The sequence below is a fragment of the Trachurus japonicus genome, chromosome 24 (genome assembly GCF_045865225.1).
Source record: "Trachurus japonicus isolate A0001 chromosome 24, Traja_1.0".
Taxonomy (NCBI): Eukaryota; Metazoa; Chordata; class Actinopteri; order Carangiformes; family Carangidae; genus Trachurus; species Trachurus japonicus.
The window spans coordinates 17,624,695-17,650,255 of NC_140930.1; the positions used below are offsets into that span (position 1 = coordinate 17,624,695).

The window sequence follows — 25,561 nt, forward strand, 5'->3', positions numbered from 1 at the left end:
ACCAACAAGCCCCAATTACGGAGGCTTAAAGGACCACATAGGTAAAGAGGTCTAAAGGATGTAGTTCAACACAATCTACTATTAAATTAACACCTGTATCTAGTGTAGCAACATGATGTTAATTCTAATAACTTTTTATTTTAGACTAAAAGAGATTCCTGCTTTTTGAAGGAACGGGCTGAAGATATAGGCTACATAAGTGTGTACTGACCCACTGCACTGACTGAATTGGTGAAGTTGAGGTGTAATCCATTCCAGCAGCATAACCATGAGCAAGATTTATATGTTTTTTGAATGTGGAAACCAGCCTATTTTACACTTTTGTATAGCCCACATGAAGCGATAGCATCTCTCGCCACTGAAGTGAATATTTCTTCAGTGAAAACAAAAACATAACTCACCTCCATTTACACAGCATGCATATCAAACATCATACTTTGTAAATGCAGAATGTGTTAGTCATAATTCTGCTTATCTCACACGTGTGACAGTTCACATTTTAGAGTATATACCAGCCCATTACTGTTAGTTATATGCACCAACACAATCTGTTGAACCTGGAGCCGGCCAGCTGCTCATATTAATCAAACAGCCCACTTCCCTTTATCACACAAAGCAAATAGTCATAAATGCTCTTATCAGCCTTTCTAATAGTGTGGACGTTACAATCAGATTCATGGTGGCATAAACTATTACATTTCATCCTTATCACATCCAGCGATCACTTCTTTTTCATGAGCATCGTTTGTAACCGTCAGACGGCTTGTTGCGTAATGAAATTCAAAGCAGTCTATCAGCTCAAGGGATCTCACACTCTGTTTACTTAGATTTACATATATTTATGTGGATTTTGTTTTTCCACAACAGGCAAACAGGCATGATGAATGTATGGCTGCGGTCCCATGGGGGCATGCGGCTCCCTGCAGAACTGGTCTGAGGTCAGGCAGCTTCTTTACCGTACTGTAAAGTCTGGAGAGCCTCAGTTTGTGCAACGTTTTATTACAGTGGAGCCTCTTCATCATCTCAACATGCATGACAAATAAAGACTAACCCCTTTTCCTCAGAGTAATGTAAAGATGACACGATTTCACCAATGTCTTTGAAAAATATAGCAACGCACAGATAACTGGTAACTAAAAATAACTGTCAACAAATCAGATGTCGTCAGTCACAATATACTCAAAGAAAATGATGTAGAAATGTCACTTTTACTTGACTATTCATAGCAAAACATGATTCACAAATATTTCAGTCAGCAAGGAAATGTAAACAACAGCTCCACATACAAATATCACCATATTTTTTCATTTAGCATCCTGTGAAAGACACTGCAGCATTCTTCACAATCATATGAGAGAGATTTTCAGACCTCTGCTTTGTATACTCCCACTTTAATTTGGAGCACTTTGATTAATCAATTAATATTCTTTTCTCAAGGTCTTTTTATAAACCTCATCATTAATAAAAGCAGACATTCAATTAGCAGCCAAATCTTGATTGCCAATTTTGTCATAAGTCGCCCTTTCTATGCTTTTTTTTTTTTTTTTTTTTGTGGTTCGTTATAGTTGGGAGTGTGGTGTGGGTAGGAAGAATTAACTAATTTCATTAATCTAATTGTCATCACTTTCAACCATCCCACTAATAAGTACAAATTAATATGATTAATCAATTTGACGACATAAACTCATTCAATTACAGTTTTTCAAAGGCAAGTGGGTGTGTTGGGGTGATAGGGAGGTGCGGCGAGTGAAGGGAGGTGGGCAGCTGAGCAGCTTGCTCTGTGAGGATCCCAGCCCACAAAATTGAAGTCAAGTCAGGCAATTAGTCATTGTGAATGATAAATAAATGGTGATGAAATGTGGGGGGCAGATACTACACTAACTACAGTCTTATCCCACTCAAGTAAATTTGCCCCCTCTTTATATAGAAACATAACCAGACTATATAGACCATAGATTATTGGTTGTTTTAATATTTTACAGCAAACTGTCTTCATTTTGCTTTACAGATATGTAACTTAATGCAGAACTGTCTCTAAACAGTAAAACACACACACACACACACACACACATAAAGTACACACAACTGAGAAAGCACAACCTAAATCAGATGATGTTCTAATCTATCGGTATCTTTTATTCCCCTTGTTTACTGACACAAATGGAGTTTCGTGTGAATGTCTCACGATTGAACCACGGTCTTAACTGTATGTTATCATGTTTTTTTTTTTAATGTATACATTTGTATTTTCACTTTTCTCTTTAATACAAGTAACAATGTATTGTGTTTTCATATGTAGGCTATAGTGTATTGTGCTGTACAACTGATGATCCCAAAAACAAACTTAGATGAATAGGGTTTATTTGTTTGAATTAGAAGTGGTCACTAAGCATCTTCCATCACAATATATGTTACATTGTATATATTTTTATATATAAAACATCTAAATGAGGAGAAAAATAACCTCAGAATTAAAATGTTCAGTCTACACCACATTACTGCAGGAAGCAAACAAAAATGCAATTTTTCTGCCAAGTATTTCTTCTCATTACAACATCACTCACCAATGCAAGAATGAAGGGTTAGAAAACGGACAGATACTACAGCACAAGTTGAAATATGCAACATTTCATAATTGTGTTTTTACACTGTGTATGTTGTCATAGAGGTCAACTTGACTTTTTCACGGCCAAAATATTTTGACTTAGGAGTGTTGATTATGGTTTAGACTTCAGATTTCAACCAGTCACAGAGCCACATACAATAACACACTTGGATGACATGTTTACACACAGCCAGCATTTGCAAGGTCATTGAATTAGATGCTTTTCTCTTTGTGTTCCTCGTTGTAGTTGCCCTAATTCAAATTAGGCTCCTAACTAAGATTCAACTACTCCAGATTGATGAGTCTGGAGCCTGTTTACCTGGAGCTGCTGCTGGAGTCTGATTTGTATATTTCAGATGTACTGTGCTGAGAGGAAGATGTGCTGGCACAGCGCTTTGGGTGATGCCCTTTAATGTGCTCTATCTTATCAGCCCAGCATCACCCCTATTCAAACCAGTGTCTGATTGAGCAGGGTGATGTTGTTTGGGGTCTTACATTGGGAATAGTTTATAGAGGCAGCGTCTCTAATTTGTGAAGTGAGGTATTATAGAAGAGACAATTAGACCGAGGTTCGATTGGCGTATAGGGGCTTGGATGCTGACAGTCAAGAGAAGGCTTTCAAATGTCATACCAATTAATCTATCCAGCCATCAAACAATATTCTGGAAACAAAGTCAGGGGGGGCGATCAATCCGCATCACTTTTCTCCTCACCGGGTTATGGGAAAATTGATTTGTCAAACAAAGCATTTTGGAAGCAGTGCATGGACTTGTTCGGGATCCATTAGCCTCCATTGAGCATTTTGTTTAACATAGGATTTTCATCACAGAGAAAATGCAGTGTCCTCAATACTGTGAGCTACAACTTTACGATTTCTGATTTCTTTGTTCTTGCTTAGATAGCTTTCGAAAGTGCTGATGAAGATCAAAAAGGGCTAACTTCAAATAGATTTGAAAATATTTGGCTATTGTTTTTTTTTTCTCATACATTCATCTGGTCAATAACTAATAATCACCTCAAAATGCTATACTTATTAACACACCGCACAGCCAAACATTATGACAATCAGCCTCACCCCTCCCCTCCAAACAACACCAGGCATTAGGCCCCAGCATCAGTGTTATTGTACACTGTGGGACTATCCTGCCATCCTATACAGCGTGGCTGCCCTAAGCTGTAGCATGAATTCCCTGTGCAGTGTATTGTTCTAAGACAGAACTGTATCACATTGTGCCCGTCATGCTGTTTTAGAGGGGAGAGAGCTTCCTCTATGGGATTTCACCACCCCCATCCCCTGATAATGTATCTCTCCCTAAAGGCTAGGCCTCCGTGACCTTGTCTTATTCATCGAGGGCGTCTTAAGCGAAAGAACTGAATCCTGAATGGGCCATTTCCCCTCTTTTAACACCCCTTTAATGTCATCAGTGAAATATGAAGTCATTAGGCGATATTAAAACACTGCTGACAAACTAATTAACGGGAGACATTAAACAGGACGGGCTTGATTAATCCGCTTTAACGATTCTTTTTAAGTGGTTCTGGTCAAAATTAATACAGATTTACTGGTGATCTTAAGACAAAAAATACTCTTATGTGTATCAGACCTCAAGGGCAACCTAAAGTCACTGGTCTTTTACCTCCCACTGCTTCCTCCCACCCTACCCCCCCTCGGTTTCTAAACACAAAGTCCTCTCACAGTCTGAACTCACACAGTTGCTCCCTGAGTCAACAAACTACTGTAGGCTGTAAGGACTCATATAGGCTACTATAGGTTTGCCCTAAAAAAACAACAACTCTTCAGGTCTTTTTCATATAGCCTATAATTGAATTAGGCTATGTATTTACATATATTATTGTTGTTAACTTAAATAATGTTACATCTGATAATTGTCAATGTCCAAGAAATGTATTTTGATAGTCCTATATTTAATAGCCAAGTATCTCCTCTTGTTGTTGTTGTCATTATTATTACTATAATAATTACTGATGATAATGGTAATGTTGTTACAGTCAAATGTTCCTCTTGTTGAGTACAAATACCTTTGTAAATGTCTCCCTCTTGTGGTAAAATCGGGAGTCCAGGGTCAGCTGTTGGACATCTTATTTTGTGCATGTGCTGTGAGCAACTAAAGAAAAATAACTCATAATAGTCAGTAACCAGTGGACCACTAAAATGTCTTAACCCCCCCCCCTCCAAAAAAACAAAACAAACAAAAAACAGTTTCAGCAAAAATAATTTACACTTCCATGTAATCACAAGAGAATCAGGATGTATATTTTTTATTATACAGGATGTATATTTTTATTATACAGATCATTAAATTAAATTAAATTAAATTAAATTAAATTAAATTAAATTAAATGTAAAAAAGAAAGAAAGAAAAAAGGAGCGAAACGGAAGTGGTCACCTAACGACTGGTGACGTGTTTCCGTCATCAGACGCTCGCCGACACGGCCTGTGTGTCTGAATGGTTTCCCTAACGTAACTTTAGCAAGGCCACGGGCGCAAATCTCGGTCTTTAACGGATAACGTGCTCTAACCGTTTAAGTGGTAATCAAAAGCTTTACCTAATGAGGGCAGCCACGGCCGGGAAATGAAAATGTAGCTATTGATTTTTACAACAGGTAAGTCAACGTTAGCTGTTAGCCGTTGTTAGCAACCACCGGGACCCGGCTGTGGGTGAGCACAAAGGCCGTGCACCACCCACCTCTCTCTCTTTTTTAAAAACAATGTATCCCTCCTGGGGGAATTATGGTGGACCTCAGTCACAAAACTACGGAGCACCTGGGCCTCGTAAACAACCGGGCCCGGCCCACCCCGGCCCGGCCCCGGGGTTCGGCGGCTTCGAGGCCCCGTCCGGCGGCACCATGTTCTCCAGCCTGCAGGAGCAGCACCTGCAGCAGATGCAGCAGCTGCAGATGTTGCACCAGAAGCAGCTCCAGACCGTGTTACACCACGGAAACAGCGGCGGCGCGTACGGTGGTGGTGGGGCTGGTGCTGGCCCTGGCCCTGGCCCTGGCGCTGGCCCTGGCGCTGGCGGTGGTGGTGGGTACTCAGGGCCGTCATCGTGGCATTCAGACCCCTCAGGACAAATAGACAGTAGTGCTGGGGCTCAGTCCTACTATAATCAACAAGACGAGACTCTGGCGAGAGGCCCTCCTGTTCCCAAGCAGGGTCACCAGCAGCAGCAGCCTCCTCCGCCTCCACCACAACCTCACCCCACAGAGCCCCAGCCGTGTCCTCCTCCTCCAGAGCCTCTGCCATCAAAGCCGCAGGAGATCAACAGTGCTCCCAAAGCCTCCGAGGTCAGTAAGAAGGATTCCTCCACGGCAGAAGAGGACAAAGCCTTACCTTTGCAGGTACAGCTTTGTTTTGATATGTCTGATGCTAAATCACATCACTGGGTGATCACCTGCAGCCAGAACTTACTCCCTCATATCACCTCAACAAACTTTTTTTTTTTTTTTTAAATTAGTGTTGTTAGTAATTTTCTGTGCAGTCTTAAGTGATGACATCCTGTGTAGACAACTGTAATTCTTCATCACTGCTAGTGGGAACTAGAGAAGTGACACTTAACCACAGGAACAGGAACTCAGTTTGTACCGTGAATATGTTCACTTCTAAAAAACTACCAAATTGACTTTTTGAGTTGACTTTTGATCAGGATCAGGTTTAAAAAGCAGGAACAATGTTGTTCCTTTCGATCAAACAACACTAGCAGATAATACCAGGATCAAAGAGCAGACAATAGGCAATGAAAAATAAAAAATGGTCTTTGTTTGGATGAAAAAGGTGACTGTTCTTGTCCCAATACACACTGCGATGTCACACACCTGTACAGCCTAAAGTTGTGTTTCTGACAAACCTGCGTAGTGCCTAATATATTTTAGCTTGTTAACACATTCTTACAGTTTGGTTTGTAATTAATACCTCATAAGAACAGATCTGTAACAGGGGTTGTAAAGCAATTGTCAAATGTTGGTATTTGATTACTAAATGAGCCTCAGAAAGTTACTGAACTGGGTAGGTATAAACAAATAGAGAAATAAAAAGTCAGAGGTACTTCATGTGCTTTGTTTGACAAGTCCATGTGATTTTTTATTTATCCAGGAACAGCAGCAACTTTGGTACAAACAGCATCTTCAGAATCTACAGAAGCTGAAGCAAGAAAAAGCCAAACAGAATCAGAAAGAGGGTGACATTCATGGGCCGTCAGTTCCTCCTCCTCCTCCATCGGATCCTCCAAAAAACACACCTCCTCCTCCTCCTCCAAAAGATGAGCCCCCTGTCCCACCTCCACCACCCGACGAGTTGAGGGTAAGCATTCCTAATATCTAATTTCTGCTCCTCATCTCGACTTGAGTTTTGTTGTTGGTAATGTAGACGGAAGAAGGAAGAAAAAAGATCTAACCTGTGGTCCTGCTGCATCAAATTTGATCAAACCGATATTGTTGTAGAATTTTAGTGCAAAATCGTTGGAGTATTTCATTTGTCATGAAAGGAAATAAAATGAATTTGAAATGTTTTGTACAAGAATGTAAAACTCTCAACTGCCCAGCAACAGTATGTCACGATTTTGACATGTGCAGATGTCTATGGTCACTGTGTTCCCTTCTCATAGTTGTGCAATGAAACTAATGACTGGGTTGCAAATTTTGCTACTGTCAATTATTTATTTCACACTCATTGTATGGAATACTCCACAAAGTTTAAAAACAAAACAAAATCCAGTTTCAAATGGAGTACCTGACAGGTTGGAATATTACTAGATCTAAACTTGGTTTATATTTTTGCATGAATTTTCAGAGTGAAAAAACACCTATATTTACAGATACAGTAAGTCTCACCCCCCACTATATCATTACCATCACATTCATAGATGGCTCCAATTCTTGTGATAATTTCCATGTCAAGTACATTCATTTATTTCTTCCACCCCCCTTCTCCACCCTTTTTTTTAAAGACTAAAGTAATTTTAGACTAACTGAGTGTAAGTTACCAAAAAAGTGCACTGGTATACCTTTGAGGGCATCTATACCAAATGGTTTAGATGAGTCCTGTAAATACATTCATCAAGAATAATGTTGTTTGTGTGATTGTGTAATACATTCTTAGTAATGCTTGCCTCCATCTCAAAAATGTGTCACCCTCCATCACAAACTTCCCTTTATCATAAATATTATTTGCAAGTTACAGAGCCACACTTTGCTTAATTCTTGTCTTGTTTCTTTTTTAAGCCTGAAGTCCCACAAGACCCTGCGGAGGCTGCCCGCCTTCAGCAGTTACAAGCTGCAGCAGCACAGTGGCAGCAGGTGCAACAGCAGAGGGCAAGCGTACAGTATCAGGCTCTAATGCAACAGCATGAAAAGCTTCAGCAGATCCTGGAAAAATACCAACAGCTGATTCAGCAACCTGCAGACCTTCAGGTAAGTAAATTGAAGTTTCTGTAACACTTAACTCTCTGACTTAACTCTTTGGCTGTTTTCACTGGTTTGAAGATGACCTGTCCAGAAAATGAAAGGTGAAAATAAAGCATAGAATGTTAGTTGAACCAAAGCTGGTATAAGAGAATAACTACAGGATCTACGACCCCCTGCTGCAGCATTTCAGAGGCGTATATGTTTTCATTTTTAACTGTAATTTTTTCTTCATTCTACATGTACGGTACCTTTTTATGATAACACTGAAACAAAAAATGTATAACATCCTTTCCTTAATGTCCTTTGTTGCAGTCAATGTCTGCTGAAATGCAACTAAGGCACTATGAAGCACAACAGCAGCAGTTCATCCCTTTATTCCAAGACTGGGATCGCTCATTTGCCCTGTGGTATGAGCAGTTCCAGACCTATCCTCACAAAGACCAGCTACAGGACTACGAGCACCAATGGAAGCAGTGGCAGGAACAGATGAATGCCACCAATGCCCACCTTCAAGAAAGGGTAGCCTCTCTGACTGCCATGGTGCCATTCCCCACAGGCCAGTATAATAGTGGGATGATGGGTCAATATGGCCAGTACTCTGGACAAGATATGCAAATGCAGCAGCAGTCACTAAATCAGAGTATGCAGCATTCTCCAGTTGCTGTTGGTCCCAGAGCACAGGGTCCACGTCCCACTGGGTTTGGGGCACCAATGGAATCACTTGCTGGACCCCCTGTAAGAGGAGGAGGCCTTGCTGGCACAGGAGTCAGACCCCCAGGTCCTCCCACTCATCAGCCACCAAACTTCAACAGTATTAGAGGTCCTCGGTCAGTATGGATTGTTTTGTACCACTGTGATTGCCTTTTTTAATTTAAAAAATTACATTTCAGATCACTTTTTCAAAAGTTTGAGTTCTGTCAAAATTAAACTGGCACACCTGATGCGTTCAGAATATGTCCAGACCTCTTCACTATATTTGTGTTTTGTTATGTTTTATCCTTATGCCAAAATAGTTTAAAGTCATTTTCTCCTAAACTCATGACCCCATAAATCTTGCTGTTTTGTTGGTGCTTGCTATCTCACTGGCGGTGACTTATTTTGAGCAGATGCTGCTGTGTCACTTTTTTCCCGGTACCCTGGTTGCCTCACTAGGGTTACTGGCAGTTGACTTAAGTTAATGCAGTAGACTAAAATGTATATTGTGTATGTTTTATATTGATATGCTATCACTAATAGGACACTAGCAACATTTTCTCACAGTTTCTGTCTTATTTGTTTCACAGCCCTAGATTTGACCAGCCACGCTTCGAAGGTCCCCCGAGATTTGATCAGCCACAGCAGCGTTTTGACGGCCCCCCAAGGTTTGACCAGCCCCAGCAGCGTTTCGATGGGCCCCCAAGGTTTGACCAGCCCCAGCAGCGCTTTGATGTTCCCCCACGGTTTGACCAGCCACAACAGGGCTTTGATGGACCCCCTAGATTTGGCCAACCACGTCAGCGCTTTGACGGTCCTGCCAGATTTGACCAAGCACGCCCACGCTTTGATGGTCCCCCTAGATTTGACCAACCACGATTTGGTCAGCACCCTAGGTTTGAACAACCCCCAAGGCCACCTGGCCCGCCACCTGGCCCCCCACCTCGTTTTGAACGCCCACCTGTGCCTCAGCAAAAACAACAGCAAGGACCCCAACCTAAAGAGGACACAGTCAGTACTGAATCCAAGACGGATGGAAAACCAGATGTGCCACCACTGCCTGAAAAAGAAACAGGTGAATCAGAAAAAGATGAGAAGATCAATGCCGAAGACATGACAGATGACAACTTACTTGGAAATGGTGGGTTTTTTGTCCAAAGTGACCCCATTCCTCAGACAGTAAAGACAAACCCAGTGGTAGATGACACTGATGCTTCTGAAAAGGTTAAGGATCCCAAATCTGTGAATAGTAAGCCTTCAGTACCTGCTTCTTCATCAACAAAAAATACTACTCCTCAAAATCCTGTCAAAGCAGATGGACCATTGACAAACAACAAACCCACAGTGGTTTCCAAGCCTCCAGGAATCCCACCAGAGCCACAAGCTTCTGGCCAAATGCAATCAAGACCAGAGCCTCCAAGGCCTCCCCCTGGAAGGGGACGAGGCCAGCCCCCAGTGCCTGTTCAGGTACAAGGACGAGGTCGTGGGCAGAGGGGTCGTGGAGACTTCAGAGGATCAAACACTGTCCCGCTCGAGGAGGGGATGGGCGAAATGTCTTACGATTACATGCCACCTGAAGAGGAGATGGGCATGCAAGAGGAGCAGCAAGAATATCACTGGCAAGATCCGTCTTATGAGGAGTTCGGAGGAGAGGAGACTGAGGTGCCCCCTGAAGAAATGTGGCTGCCAGAGGAACATCACTTTACAACAGAGGAAGAGTATTATGAAGAGCCAATGGGAGGACCCCCTATGGGGAGAGGTGGGCACCCAATGATGAGAGGAGGGCCCCCTATGGGAAGAGGAGGCCCACCTATGGGTAGAGGCGGTCCGCCCATGGGAAGAGGTAGACCACCAATGGGAAGAGGAGGTATACCTATGGGTAGAGGGGGTCCACCTATGGTCAGAGGAGGTCCCCCTATGATGAGAGGTGGTCCCCCTATGATGAGAGGTGGTCCCCCAATGGGAAGAGGAGGACCACCCATGGGAAGAGGAGGACCGCCAATGGGAAGAGTAGATCCAGCGGACAGACACTGGGAACAGCCTGAATCAGTGGAGTACTTAGAGGAAGAAGACCCTTACTGGGGAGAGAGAAGACCCCCTCCAATGAGAGGAATGAGACCCCCATTTCCACCTGGCCGAGGTCGTCCTCCACGTGGTCATCCTGGTTTCATGCACCCAGGACGAGGACGTCCCCCTCATCCAATGCATGGGCCAATGGATCATGGGCCATTAGGCCATGAAATGGACAATGATGACGCTGAAGTTGATCCAGCAGGACACCCCATTTACCATGGACATGACCCTCACGGCCACCTGATGCATCCTGATGCAGGGAGAGGCAGGCGTCGCGTGCCACCACCGCCCCACGAAATGATGGATCCTATGGAGGAGTCCGCGTACAATGAAGGAATGGAGAGAGACTTGGGATGGCGACCACCACATGGTAGAGGTCCTCCTATGCCCCCACATGAGATATTGGACAGGGGGGGAATAAGGAGAAGACCTATGGGTAGAGGAATGGCAAGAGGTATGTGGCGACCAGGACCAGGACCAACACATGAGGAATATGAGGAGGGGTATAATGAGGTTTTGGTTGAGGATTATGGTCATGGAGAAGATGGGTATCGCTGGCGGCCACCACAGGAATATCCTCCAGATGACTTTCAGAAAGAGGCCAAGTACTATGAGTCTGAATGGGACAGAGAGCGTCCGCCTCCTGAGAGGGATTATCCCCCCCGCATGCCTCCATTGGAGCCCTACAGGGATAGTCACTGGGTAGAGGAAAGAGAACGAGAACGAGAAAGAGAAAGAGAAAGGGGTCGCCCATATCCATATGAGGAGCTGGATAGGGGTAGAGGAGAACTCAGAATCCGTGAATACAGGGATGAGCCACCATACCGACAAGAAGAGCCACCTTACCCACCACCCCCTTCTTCAGAATGGGATAGGTCTTCAAGACTCCCTCCACCACCTGAAAGAGGATATCCTCCTGACTATGAAGATCGTAGACCTCGTTATGATGACCACAGGGAAGAACTTCCTTTGGATAAAGCTCCACTTCCTGCTGTTCCTGTGACAAACTTACCAGAGAGCTCAGTTGAACCTGCAGCAGAAAGTGCAGCAAATGTACTGGCTCTCTCTCAACGTCAGCACGAGATCATCTTGAAAGCTGCTCAAGAACTTAAACTTATACGGTAATTTCAACTTCAAGTTTAACTGTAAGCCTACTTTACATAATGCTCTAACAGATCTTGTGCAACTTCAAGGAGAACTTATCTACAATATAACATTATTTTGGGCTTACAGGGAGCTGCAGGAAGGGAAGACCACTGGCACTGAACCTCAGCCTGCACCAGCTGATGTCATGCCTGAACTACCTGCTGGTCTTCTCGGTTTGGAGATCCCAGCGGAGGTCAGGAATGTTCTGAAGGTAAATGCCAAAATATCAACACTTAACTATCTTGCTATCTTAACAGCCTCACTCCAAAGGAACATTGATGTCAGATTCACAAGACTATTGTTTTTGTGCAAGCTGCTTCCAAATCGCAATGTGACATGTAATGAGCAGCATAAAAACTAAAGGGCACAAGTCAGCTTTCACAAATTCTATCTTGGTTGTATTTCTACTTTGCCATTTCATACGTAACAGTAAGATCTATATGATATCATGTAATGGTCATCCTCAGGGCATGACTGCAGCAGCACAGACGTCCACAACTGAGGCTGTGTCTTGGGATTCAAAGCTTGTTGGCACAGCAGGTCATCCAGCCCCGTCTGCTCTACCCAGAGCTCCAGCAGTGATTCCAAAGACTGTGGATTATGGGCATGGACATGGTATGAGCTGCAAAGAAGAACATATTTCTTCAGTTTAAGAGATGAAACTGTTTACCTTTCTAGACATTGTTGCTGATATTGACACTAATTTCAGAGCCTGGTGCCACTGTTGAGCGGATCTCTTATGGTGAGAGAATTGTGCTGAGGCCTGACCCGGTGCCATCAGACAGAGGTTATGAAAAAGGTGAGAGTTCAGTAGATACTGTAAAGCTTATGTTTTTCTACTCAGGTGGGGCAAGCTTAAGCATCTCTCTAACCATTGTTCATTATTTAATCCTCCTCTTAGAACCTCTCAGAGATCCCTATAGCAGAGATCCATATTATGAGCGACGATCAGACCCTTACATGGACCGTCGGGACTACAGGGGAGACAGGGAGGTGTTCAGGGAAAAGCCGCCACTCGAATACGAAAGAGAAAGATTTGAGAGGGAGCGCTTTCCCCCAAGAGAACGAGATGACAGGTAACATGTTTCCTCTGTGGCTCTGAAACCTTTTTTTTCCAAACTATGGGGAAGTGTGCTGCTTCCGTACATTTGTAATATTCTTTTCTATTTGTCTGTTCTGATTCAAGCACACAGTCCTTGGTTGAAGAAAGGTACTATATCACATTGTGTCGTACACTGTGATTAGTCATCTGTGTGTGCCAGTTTGAAACAAGAAATTTTGGTGAGGAAAATGAAACTCAATACCACTGCTCCTCTGTGTAGATCTTCACTGGCCCCACACCTACGCTCGGCATTCAGGGAGAGAGACTGGGATCCCCGAGAGAGGGACCGAAGTGGCAGTCGCGATCGAGATGAACATTATGGAAGGCCTAGCTATGATAGACCTCCGTACGAGCGCTCTGGACTTGACCGAAGTGGGCCTGAACGTTACGGCCATAGCTCCTCACCTTATGGTATGTTCAGTACTAGATGTTTTACCTGGTGTGTCTTCACATACACAACTGCGTTTGGTAGAATTTCACTGAAACTTCTTACACTTAAGTCACAAGTGTTTTGTCCGTGAAGGTTCTCAGTCATCCAGGTCATTGTAGTCATTAAGTGCTCAAGTTGATGGTGGACTTCTTTAAAAAAAAAAAAATTGATTTTAAAGAAAGTAGAAACTTTAAAAGAAAATTTCAGATTTCAGATCACAAGTGTTTAGAGAAAACATGTAGAAACGTTTTTTAACCAGTAAAGTGCATTTAAAATTGAAAAATAGTGTGATTTAGAGAAAAACTTGAACTACAAATAATATCATACAGCGGACAGAAGAAGTTATCCGGAGGAAAGAGGGCCTCCCACTGCACCACCTCTACCACCTCCACCTCAGCCACCTCCACGAGTCGAGAAGAAGCCAGAAATCAAGAATATTGATGATATCCTCAAACCACCTGGCAGATCGTCTCGGCCTGAAAGGGTACGCATTACTGGTTTGGTGTTTCTTAATGTATCAACATCTAATTTACATAATGTTTAGTAGTTCTCATTTAAAATGTTTATTTTAACAGATTGTCATCATCATGAGAGGACTTCCTGGAAGTGGAAAAAGTCATGTTGCAAAGCTCATACGGGTGAGTGAAGGTCTTCTTCAATGTACTTCTTTATAACTCAAACTTTACAGGATGCCACAACAATGAGAACAACATTCATAGAGCCTGTTAATGTGTCCTTAAAACTGTTTCTTAATATCAGTTGTCATCATAGAAATATGAAACATGTCTTTTGCATCTCATTAATAATATCAAGGACAAAGAAGTGGATTGTGGCGGTGCCCCACCGAGAGTCCTTGTTTTGGATGACTATTTCATGACGGAGGTTGAGAAAGTTGAGAAAGACCCAGACACAGGCAGGAGGGTCAAAAACAAGGTGAGTCTGTCACAGAAGTGTTACTAAAGGACACAGTTTACAGTTACTATCGAAAATATTAGAACCAAAGTAACACTAAAATCTGTTTTACAGGTTCTTGAATATGAATATGAGCCAGAGATGGAGGACACCTACCGAAGCAGCATGCTCAAAACGTTCAAGAAAACTCTTGATGACGGCTTTTTCCCCTTCATCATTTTAGACACTATTAATGACAGGGTCAAACATTTTGATCAGTTCTGGAGCGCTGCCAAAACAAAAGGCTTTGAGGTGAGTTGTTAGCGAATAAGTCAGAACAAATGTTGTTTCCTATTTTTCCTGTGCTAAAAGAGGTGTGTTTTTTGTTTTTTTTTAAATTTCAAGGTGTATCTGGCTGAAATCACTACTGACACTCAGACCTGTGCAAAGAGAAATGTCCATGGGCGTACACTGAAAGACATAACGAAGGTTTGTAGATTGGTTGCCTGGCATAATTACAATAATGAATGTCCTCTGTCTCGTAAACATAAAACAAACACTGTATAACAAAGCATCTTGTACTCAGATGTCCAACAACTGGGAGTCCTCACCACGTCATATGGTGCGCTTAGATGTTCGGTCCCTGCTTCAGGATGCTGCTATAGAGGAGGTGAAGTCTTCAAGACTCAACAGTTTTCAAAAATATTACTTTTGTCTCTCATTTATGAACTAAAATTAATGTCAACTAATGTGCTTGTGTTACTAGGTTGAAATGGAAGACTTCAATCCTGATGACGAGCCCAAGGAACCCAAGAGAGAGGAGGAAGAAGAGAGTGATCTGGTAGGACATGAAAAACCTTATATCTATAGCCACGTAGATGTCAGAATCATTTCCACTTATTTGTATTCCCATCTGTCACACTGTTAGTATTAACCTTTAGTATTCAAATACCATCTTTCTTTTTTCTTTTCTTTTTTTACATCAGTGAAAGAGACATATAGATGAAATTCATGAAAAGTCATAGGTTCATATGTTTTACATTAGTCAGAGAGATTTGTCATAGTTTATTTGTTTATGTAGTTGTGTGTTAAGAAGGAAATTGTAAGGTTTACAAAGAAGAGTAGAAGTAAGAGGGAAGAATAGAAGGGAGCAAGATGGAGAAAGTCAAAATATTATTTTACAATGAATCAGCCCCCCTAAAAAAATCAAGCTAAGAAAAAACTCACATAGTTGCTGTGGAGCCACCATCAGGAAAAGTGTTCCTAAACTTCAGTCTGCACCATTTTGGGTGATGCTTATCCATTTAACTCAGTTTACATTTTATATTATTAAAAATGCATGCATTATCTAAAGAAAGAAAAAAAAAACACACAATGTCAGAATTGAAAAAAACAAGAACAAATGAAAACATGTCTTTCTTTGTTTTAAAGTTTTTTTGTCCATAATAAATTGCACATTCATTAATTATAAAATGCCCCCCAAAAAAGTTACACTCCAAGTCAATGATACAAGGACTTTTAATCATCCGGCAAATGTATTTCACAAACATGAGGATAATAATGCCTTTTAATATGAAGATGGTTACAGTAGTATTCATCGGCAGTGTTACATGACTAATTTAGCTTCTTCTTCTTACTATTATCATTATTCAAAATTTTAAGCTGACTCTCCACACTTGTTTACAGTTGGATGAAAACTTAAAAACTGTAGCACCTGTTACAGATTTTGTAAGTTTCAAAAGATAAATCTGTCCTAGAGTGCTACCTCAATGGGATTGTCCCCAAATGTGATAAACAGACCAACCTGGTAAAATTGACTGTTGATGCTCTGGTTCAATGCTCTTCAAATATAGGAGCAAATTCAATGCATTAGTCAAAATGGATTCCTTATGCGGCAGTACTACTCGTCTACCTATGTCACCGTTACAGTTGACAATAATTCATCTACAAACACTAAAGCTTGAACTGCGAAACAGTTTCTAATTTAAAACATTATTATTTTCATTTTTAATTTTTTTTTCCAGTGTAAGAAACGTTTTTGCACCATTTGTTCCTCAGACCAGATGACCATTAAGAATGATTTTTTTTAGTTGTGTAGATGCTTTAGCTCTTTATACTTTACATCCATGTTGAGGAATAGTACCTCACAGCACATCGGTTGATCTGGTACAGCGCTAGCATTATCAATGAAAATGCTGTTGTGATGAGACGTTTCTTTGTAGATTATTATTACTTCAGAATCACATACCTGAGCTCTGCCCTGATTCTCCTCTTTTTTGCTTTTGTGATGAGCACATTTCATGAGTTCACTTTGGCATGATTGAAATGTGTGTGTAAACAAAATCTATAACTTTCTTTAATATATGGTTGTGCTAAATGCACTCATGCAGTGACACATACTTAACTCTTTTGGGAGATATCTAAAGTAGAGAATGTGACTTGAAAAGTAGACACTTCATTGTTTTTTGGTGCATTAGCTCCACCACTAAGTCATTGCCTGAAAATATACCTCCCACAGAATTTAAAATTCGCTCAAATGTTTCAACCTATGTGTATTAAACTCTCACTATGATGCGAGATGTGTGTTTTCAAAGTGTGAGAAAGCGAGCCTACCCTGAGAGAGGACAACAGTCATTGAGCCCAGGTGTATCTTCTGTACAAACAGCATAGGTTGTCGGACGGGAACAGAGCAACTGTGTTGGTCTGAAATTAGCGAAGACACTTGTGTTGTCTTTTGCACTACTTTACATAAAGTGTAAGAGAGAAACCTGCGTCTTTGACTTGCGCTGAATAAACGTAGATCATACTTCCTCCTTTCAATATACCTATTAAAATAGATCTTTTTTTCTTCTTTTTTTTTATCAAACCAGATGTTTATGGTTTTGCTCTCTGGTTTATTATTTTTCTCACCTTGTGTCTCCTCTGAGGTTCTTTGTTGTCCACCAGGGAAGGCACATCTCACACTTTGAAAACTGTTGACCTGAGACTACCAGGAGAATTATCGGTAGTCTCTTAGGGCTCAAGAATGAAAATGTAAAGCTGCTCTGATCATTGTTTAGTAATCCAGTTCAGACCTGCCGTTTGACACAGTGTACAGGTAACGCCTTTTGATTTAGATTTTGACATTGTTCAAAATCTTAAGTCACTCCCACCACAACCTTCAACCAGACTCTAACTGTTTGAACTGCAGGTCTAAAACTACAACATAGCTCCACAGATAAATCCCACTGGACATGACTTTGAAATTTGACTACTAATACCATTACAGTTTCTCATATTCAGAGTTATACATATATACAAAAACACCTGTAAAAACATGGGACATCTCAAGCACCTCCAGTGTTTGAGTACCACATCTAACACACCTATCACCAATGAGAAACATGAGGAGGTCTGATGGTCTGTTGTTAAGAGAAAATCGACCAATAGTCTATAAACTTGAAAAACATTTTTCTCCGAGTCAAATGTATGTAAACTGTTTCACTTGAGAAGATAATACTCCTAAACTGTTAATCCATATTTGTGTTTATAAACAAACTAACATTTTAAGAAATGTAATCATGTCGTGTTAATGGACTGTTGTAGATTGTATGGTGAGCTTGACTTCTGTTTGGAAATCTTTCCTCATAGTCATAATTTAGATCAAAATGGAAGGTGTAAACTCAGCCTCAACCTCATTGATGATGGGTAAAGTGGGGACGGGCACGTTTTCAGCCTCATTAAAAGAAAAATAATGACCTCGGAAAAAGGTTTTTGTGCTGCAGGCTTTGTTGTCTCTCTGTCGACCTCTAGGGAGATTTAAAGAGGAACTATGCAAGATTTGCACCTTAATTAAACAGCTTCAGAGTAATTGTGATGGTTCAATGACTTGTTACGGGCAGAATGGAGGCTCTCATGCCGGAAACCAGCCTTGCATGATCCGGCCTCAGACCCGGTGTCCCAGCTCTTTTCTTGCGAGAAACATTGACTGCTTTACGACGCTACGAAAACAAACACGACCGGTAATCTGTAGTCTCTTACCCACCTTAGGTTACCCACCTTGGTAGACATCACTCCATGGATTGCCTTCTCGCCCACTTTGTTGAAAACAAAAGCACATGGCCGGGGGGGGGGGGGGTTAGATTTGAGTTTTTGCAACAGTGAAAAATAAAATATGCACTCTGAAACTGTTGGGGGAGCTCCATAGAGAAAAAAGCGACCGACTTGCATAGTTCCCCTTTAAGGGCTATACAGCAAAAAAAACAGATACTTTTCCTAGTATAAAGTACAAGTACAAAATAGTTCTTTATATCGATCCTTGAGGAAAGTAGACACATGAAGACCATACCGATAATGCTTCATATTTATCACCACACCAACTCCAGGGGCAACAGACCGACTATTGTGAGTGCTATCTCAGGTGTTGATGCAGAGCATGCTAACATTTCATTTATTTAGATCTCCATTAGCTTTGGCAAAGGCCATCGCTATTCTTCCTGGAGTCTACCTTCACAGATGAACTGTCCATTGCAGTCGATAAATACAAAAACACATCACACCATAAACACAATAACAACATCCATAACCACACCAACTCACAACGATCTACAGGACAAAACAAGACAAAACAACAATACATAAACAATATAAACAACATATATATATTACTGGACCTTATTCATTTCCACATGCTACATGTACAAAACAAAACAACACTATGAAGTTGCTTCTCCATTAATTCTTCTAATTGGAAAGGTGACTTTTTTGTTCAAGTTGCTATATCCTGGCTATAGGTAAACTGAGTTAAATCAAAAAATTCTGTCACACTTTTTAAAATATGTTGATCAGTATAATTGGGTGAGATTATAGAATTAGTTTTCTTGAAACAAAGATAATAGAAATAATAGTGCTACACCATTTTTATCACCATCACCCCTCTCTAATGGCACTTTTCCACTAGCGCGGTACGGCACGGCACGGCCCGCTTTTTTTGCTTTTCCACTAGCCCTAGTACCTGGTACCAGGCAGGTACTATTTTTAGTACCTCCTCGGCCCTCGCTCCAAGCAAGCCGAAGCGATACTAAAACGTAACGTCAGCCGACTGCCTTCCGCTGATTGGGCAGAGCGTCGTCACTGGAAGAGTGTGAGCGCTACGTCCGACATGAGAATCAAACCCGGAAATTTCAAAAACAGAGCGGCAACAGCGGCCGCTGATCTGTATCGAGACTAGGGATGCAACGGTTCTCGGTAAAATACCGAACCGTTCGGTACGGCCTGCACGGTGCAATACGATCTTGGACCGCGGTATTTCAGATTCAGCGCGATAGAGAGACCGAGGTCGAGCAGGAGTTGACTGACAGGGATGAGAGGTGGTGAAAGGCTGTTTAAAAAAACACAATAGACTAACTCCTTCTTTCCCAGTGAGAGACTGTGGCTGCCAGCATAGTGACGGTCTTCCATGACGGCAATATAGCGCGATCTCTGTTTGAAAGTGGCTTCAGAGTGTGCACCATATAGCTACTGAAAGACTAAAGGAGTGTGCAGAGGGAGGAGCTAGGGGCTGTTCACAGACAGTTCAGGTGTGTGTGTGTGTGTGTGTGTGTGTGTGTGTGTGTGTGTGTGTGTGTGTGTGTGTGTGTGTGTGTGTGTGTGATAGTGTGTGTGTGTGTGTGTGTGTGTGTGTGTGTGTGTGAGATAGAGAGGAGAGCTATATTATAAATTATAAACATTATTTTGGGAGAAAAAAAAAGTTCTCTGCACAAAACACATAGGCCTACCGAAACCGTGGCCAAAAACCGAGGTACGTATTGTACCGTGGGCTACCTGTACCGTTGCACCCCTAATCGAGACTGTTGTTATTCCTTCACTCGAGTTAAATGATGTTGTGTGTAAAACCATGCTGTGGTCCGTAATTGAGGTGCAGACAAGTGAGTTTGGAGCTGATGAGAGGATCGAAAAAAGAGAGACGGACAATGCGGCCCCGCGATCACCCCCGTGCCGACCTCGCCCCCGCTGAGGAGGTACTAGAAGAACTCAGCTGTAGTGGAAAAGCACCTTTACTGTGCCGTGCCGTGAAAGTGTAGTGGAAAAGCGCCATAAGTACAGTTAACAACATGCTACAGTACCGTCAGATGTGGTCAGATCTGTCGTACTCATGACCACACCCTGGTGATGTAGTGTTGCACAGCAGCATGTTGTGAAGAGCTTTACTGCAGAGTGTGTGGACGGCATGCAGCAGCAGTACAAGCAGGGAAACCAACCTGAATGTAGTTATTGTAGGTTGTTTTAAGTATTTTTCAGTGAAAGTCTGCAGTGAGAAAGTGTGTCTCATATGTATTTTTTATTATGAATAATCAAAACATATCTTGGCTGGTGGCCTATGTGGCAGTTGAGTACTGCTTTGTCAGCCTTAAGCATGAGGCTTTGTTTTGTGTGTTTAGCGCCTGGACGTGGCTCAAACCCACCCAGTTGAATTTTCAGTGGTGTGTCTTTATCATTCATGTTTTTGTTTTTGATAATTTTTTCAAATGTGCATGTTAACAACAATCTGAGCAATACTGATAATATCCAGCATAGTTTCATCCACTCTGTGGGTAACATTGTCAAAATAAAATTAATATTTAGCAAATAAAAATAGCTCAAACGCACCAACCAGATACTCACACTAGTGTTTTCACTCACTCCATCTGATTGGACTGTTTGTCAGGACTGAGTGGGCGTGTACAGACTGTACTTAACGGATCTGACAGCAAAGCTCCGCCCATCATCAGCCTTGACACAAGTCTAATGAGGAACAGTAATTGAAAACACTTGTGTGGGTGTAAAGGACTCTTAAGTTTTACACAAAATTTCAAACGGTAAAAAAAAAAAATTGACCTGTGTGGATCATTTCTTTAAAGTTTTTAAAGAGAACCAAACCCAATTATTCACCAGTTATTCAACAACAAAGCCATACATAAAAATAACACAATAAAATTACATTAATATTCATATATAAATTAAGTTAAATTAAATCTGACATTCATTTGTCATTGAACTCATTAGCCAGCACTTAAACAAATAAACAAACTGTATGACCCCTTCTCTTAAAACGTTCCTGTTGATTTGTTTGTTGAGTATTTGTCTATACCTGGATTATTTATTAATTTTTCTTTTTCCAAAGCAGGATAAAATTAATGCTCAGTCATTTTCAGCTCATCTATGAAATGAACCCTATGTGCCAATTTTTTCTAAGAGCGGCCAGAAGCCGTGTTCATCATATACATGGAGACCTAAACTGTTAATAAAATGTGAACCCAAAGAAAAATTCACTAAAATGTGTAAATATAAAGAACTTGTTAAATCATAATGCAATGGAGTTGGGCTATAGATACAACTTTAATTAGATTTAGTAATTTTATGTTCTGACTATTATTCAGAGAAAAGTCAAGGACGAGTTTATCTGTTTCCAGCCCAGCTGGTTAAAAAACAAGTCCTCTGTGTAACATGATTGTTGAACATAGCTTTGACTCCTGTGTTGCTTTTCACTCACAATTTGAGCGTGCCGCTCTCTGAGATAACACCAAGAACAACAAACTATCCTCGTAAGTTCCTAAAAAGCAGGTCTTTAAGAGTAAATTACTAAATATATTTAAATAATAATGAAGTTCCTCACTTTGTAAGTGACGAGTGCTGACAGTTGACTGTCAGCCATTTCCTGTTAGCTAGCCAGTCAGTGCACCTGGACAGCTGTGTGAGGGTTACGACAAAGAGATGCCATGTCAATGAACGTTGTCTTGTTCATTTGAACAAACGTGTGAGCAGCAGAACTGCAAACACAGACTCACAGGAATTTGTTCTGTGACATTTTGGGGGGAAATGTGAATCAGAGTTAATGTGCTGATCCCATGATCATTAGCACAGATAAACTACACGATTGGAGACTGAACTACTAGTTTTGCTTTTGAATCTCCTGACGTGAGAACAGAGAAGAGTTTGCCTGACATACGAGATGTGTGTTCTCCAAGGCAGAGCACAGCTGCTGTCCATCCTTACTTTCTTTTTGCATGTGGCCTACAAAAGAGACACATTAGTTTCTCTTGACGTAAGATGAAAATGTTTTTATGCCAGTGTTGCATTATGTGTCTTAACTGGACCGTTTCTCATGCAGACTCATCCTTCAGTTGTCTGTCTTTTTTTCTACCTCTGATAAACCAGTATCCTCTCTTTTCAGCCAACCCCCTTCCCCTGCCGTCTCTCTCCTTCCCTTCTCCCTGTCTCTCCAAGATGTTTAACCATTGCAGTGTTTCTTTATATAATATAGGGCTACATTCCAAAAAGCAAATGGGAGATGGACACGTCTGAGGCCAAACTTGGTGGGTATTTCTGTTCTATTTTCTATCTAGTCCCTAATTAACGACTGAAAACTGAGTCTTTTATCTGCAATGCAGCGATAACACACTGTTTAAAGCCTAACTGTCTATGTCTCCAATTATATATCAGAATTATTTTACAATAGTCAGAGCCACCATAATATGATTTTTATTTTTAACTTGAACAACCTATGGTTGATTTGTACTGTGGAAATCAAAAACTCTGGCTCTGCGTTTAAGGTCATCTCCTTTGTCCAAATAAACACAAATATTGTACTAGTCGAATAAAAACGTTCTCCTCTATAGGATGATGTGCTCTTAATGTGGCAATTGCCAGTTGTTTTCATATGTCATTACAATGGAGAGCCTAATAAAACTGACATTGTCGATTGGCTGAATTTGGCTTAGTGGTTATAGATTTCTCAATGTTGAAATAAGACTTTTTATAGGAGGGCCAAAATGAGCTGAACAGTAATCTTCCGTTTATACAGACAAGTTAGACGGTGTGGGCCGCAGTGGGAAGCGGAAACGAGAAGGTGATGACTCGGAAGGCCTGGAGGACTACCTTCAGCTGCCAGACGATTATGCCACACGCAAGTCACAGCCAGGAAAGAAACGGGTAATTTGACAATGCTGAACATAGCTTGGGTCGTCTAAAAGTGTATTTATTTGTTTGCAAGGCAACACGTCATGTTTTATGTGAGAATTCAAGTGCTACAGGATTGTTTGAACTATAGATGACACTATTATATATTAATGTCAGTGATCCATGCTTGTCCTGATCCTGCCTTAACACCACACATGGCTTATTCTCCTGTTGAAGGTTCGATGGGCTGATCTTGAAGAGCAGAAGGAAGCAGATCGTAAGCGAGCTATCGGCTTTGTGGTGGGTCAAACGGACTGGGAGAGAATAACGGATGAGAGCGGTCAGCTGGCACAAAGAGCTCTAAACCGTACTAAGTATTTCTAAGAAGAGAATCGTATCCCCCCCTTTTTTTCCTTCATTGAAAGGTAGGTTCGTTACTCTTCTTTAAAATGTTTGAATGGCTGTTAGAAGAGTGTTTTTGTCTAGAAAACCAATGTGGTGCTTCTGAATATCCCGATTGTACAATCTGAAATGATAATACACTTGTAATGACCTTTGATGAGGACATGTTTGAGACTATTTCTTATTACATGCCCTCTATTGAAAATATATAGTTTCTTAAATACAAGTGACGGAAATTTCCATTTGACAAAACATCATTTTACAAAATATTTTTGAATCCCTTATCTCACCATTGTTCAGCCAGTCATTTCCTTGAGGAGACTTACACTTCAAAGCTTAAACACAGTAAAAAGTAAATAAAACGCTCTGAACGATTCTGAAGTAGCTCTTTAATTGGAGAATATTTTACCAATTACAAAATGAGTAACTTTTTGACAATGCAAGGACAACTGGAACAGTTTGCATTTACTTTAATTTATAGGGGACAATGTCTTTGATTATTATATAAATCTGATTGACTTAATTGTATGGATACCTCACACTAATTTGTCTTTGGCCAAATTGAGACTGATTTTTTTTCTTTCTGCAGGTGTCCAGAATGTGAAAGATCTGAAGCCAACTCGTGATAAAACATGAGACTCTTCAAGGTGATGATCACCAACAGATATCAAATTCTTACTTCTACATTGATAAGGAGTCAGTATAGTATTTTCCCTGTTATTTTTGAAGGCCACTCTGGCTGTTCACCAATTAATTTGTAGTTTATAATTTTGTGCTACTTCTGGTCATGTATCCTATATTCAGTCATGATTCTTGCTGTTTTATACTCCTCATGCTTTATGTACTGTATTCCTGTAGCACTGTATTTTTTTGGTCCATGGATACTTGAAAAGAAAAAGACAATAAAGTTTCACAATGTCACCAACTTTGGGAGTCTTACTGGAGGATGTCACCTGTGCTTTGTCAACAAGAAGCCGTAAAAGTGTGTGTTTACAAACCAATGAAGGCAGGATGTGCTAGAAATGACAGCGCAGATCACATGGGCTGAGAAATAGTGAGCCCGACTTCACTTGTGTTGCCCTTGTGTTAAAGGTAATGAGGTTTATCACAGTTAAAGCAGATATCAGTGGAATGTTTTTGTTAATATAAGTCCTAAATAGTCCTATTTTCCGTCAGCAATCACTTACATGAAGTATTTCAGCCTAAACACGAGTCTCTCCGTCACTCTGCTCTGCTGTAACCCGAGGAGAAAATTTTCCTTGTGGGATACAAGTGTTATCCAATGAGGGGAGAGAACGGCATGAAGGGCTGTGTGTGCAGCCAAGGGATGCGCGTGAATGTGGTGACGTAGCACGAGGACCAATTGATGCCTGACAAGGGCGGGGGCTGCTAACTCATGGTGCGTTCAAGGAAACTCGTACTTTGTGTTTTTCCTTCCTGTGAAGTCATACCAGTTCGATCTGGTACGAGTTCACGGGTCGGAAGTTACGAGTGGCCGTTATAGGGAACTTTCACAGACAACAGGACGGTAAAAACACGAGCTACGGGTTACCTGGAACGCTACCAAGTCGTAGTTGTGACTTGAAGCTGTAACTTACGGTTTCAAAAGCCTGCCTTGAACACAGCATTAGCCGAAACGGCCGTGCCACTGATATCTGCTTTAAGTGAGGGGAATTAATGGCAGCATGACATATTTATGATGTGCCAGTCATGTTTACGTTGGCTTTGACCATTAACATGAAAGTTTCTTACAAAGTAAATTAAAATATGATAAAATGGCATATTGCTAATTAGTATCCACATCCGTTGATAGTTATACACCTCTTTGTATCACTTCCTCATCCAAATAATGACAGGGGTCTTGCCATTCTCTCTGTCTTAA

At 41.2% G+C, this 25,561-nt stretch overlaps 1 protein-coding gene across 1 annotated transcript; it reads left to right on the plus strand.

The window, feature by feature from the left end:
• Positions 1–5,055: 5,055 nt before the first annotated feature.
• Positions 5,056–24,604, plus strand: ylpm1 (YLP motif containing 1). Its single transcript, XM_085771821.1, has 23 exons — positions 5,056–5,600; positions 5,664–5,965; positions 6,717–6,923; positions 7,413–7,442; positions 7,844–8,032; positions 8,339–8,857; positions 9,263–11,913; positions 12,026–12,149; positions 12,406–12,553; positions 12,648–12,737; positions 12,840–13,014; positions 13,261–13,451; positions 13,800–13,954; positions 14,046–14,108; positions 14,284–14,403; positions 14,497–14,673; positions 14,767–14,850; positions 14,948–15,031; positions 15,128–15,202; positions 22,643–22,694; positions 23,183–23,310; positions 23,515–23,702; positions 24,269–24,604. The coding sequence occupies exons 1-22, from the start codon at positions 5,336–5,338 to the stop codon at positions 23,659–23,661; spliced, it is 5,976 nt and encodes a 1,991-aa protein (XP_085627947.1). The 5' UTR covers positions 5,056–5,335; the 3' UTR covers positions 23,662–23,702; positions 24,269–24,604.
• Positions 24,605–25,561: the final 957 nt, after the last annotated feature.

Excerpts from the sequence above, each read along its gene's own strand:
- ylpm1 (XM_085771821.1), top strand. The coding sequence starts at position 5,336 with ATGTATCCCTCCTGGGGGAATTATGGTGGACCTCAGTCACAAAACTAC. Across the intron at positions 12,150-12,405 it reads AGGTCAGGAATGTTCTGAAG|GGCATGACTGCAGCAGCACA; the intron begins GTAAATGCCAAA and ends GGTCATCCTCAG. Across the intron at positions 13,955-14,045 it reads GATCGTCTCGGCCTGAAAGG|ATTGTCATCATCATGAGAGG; the intron begins GTACGCATTACT and ends TTATTTTAACAG.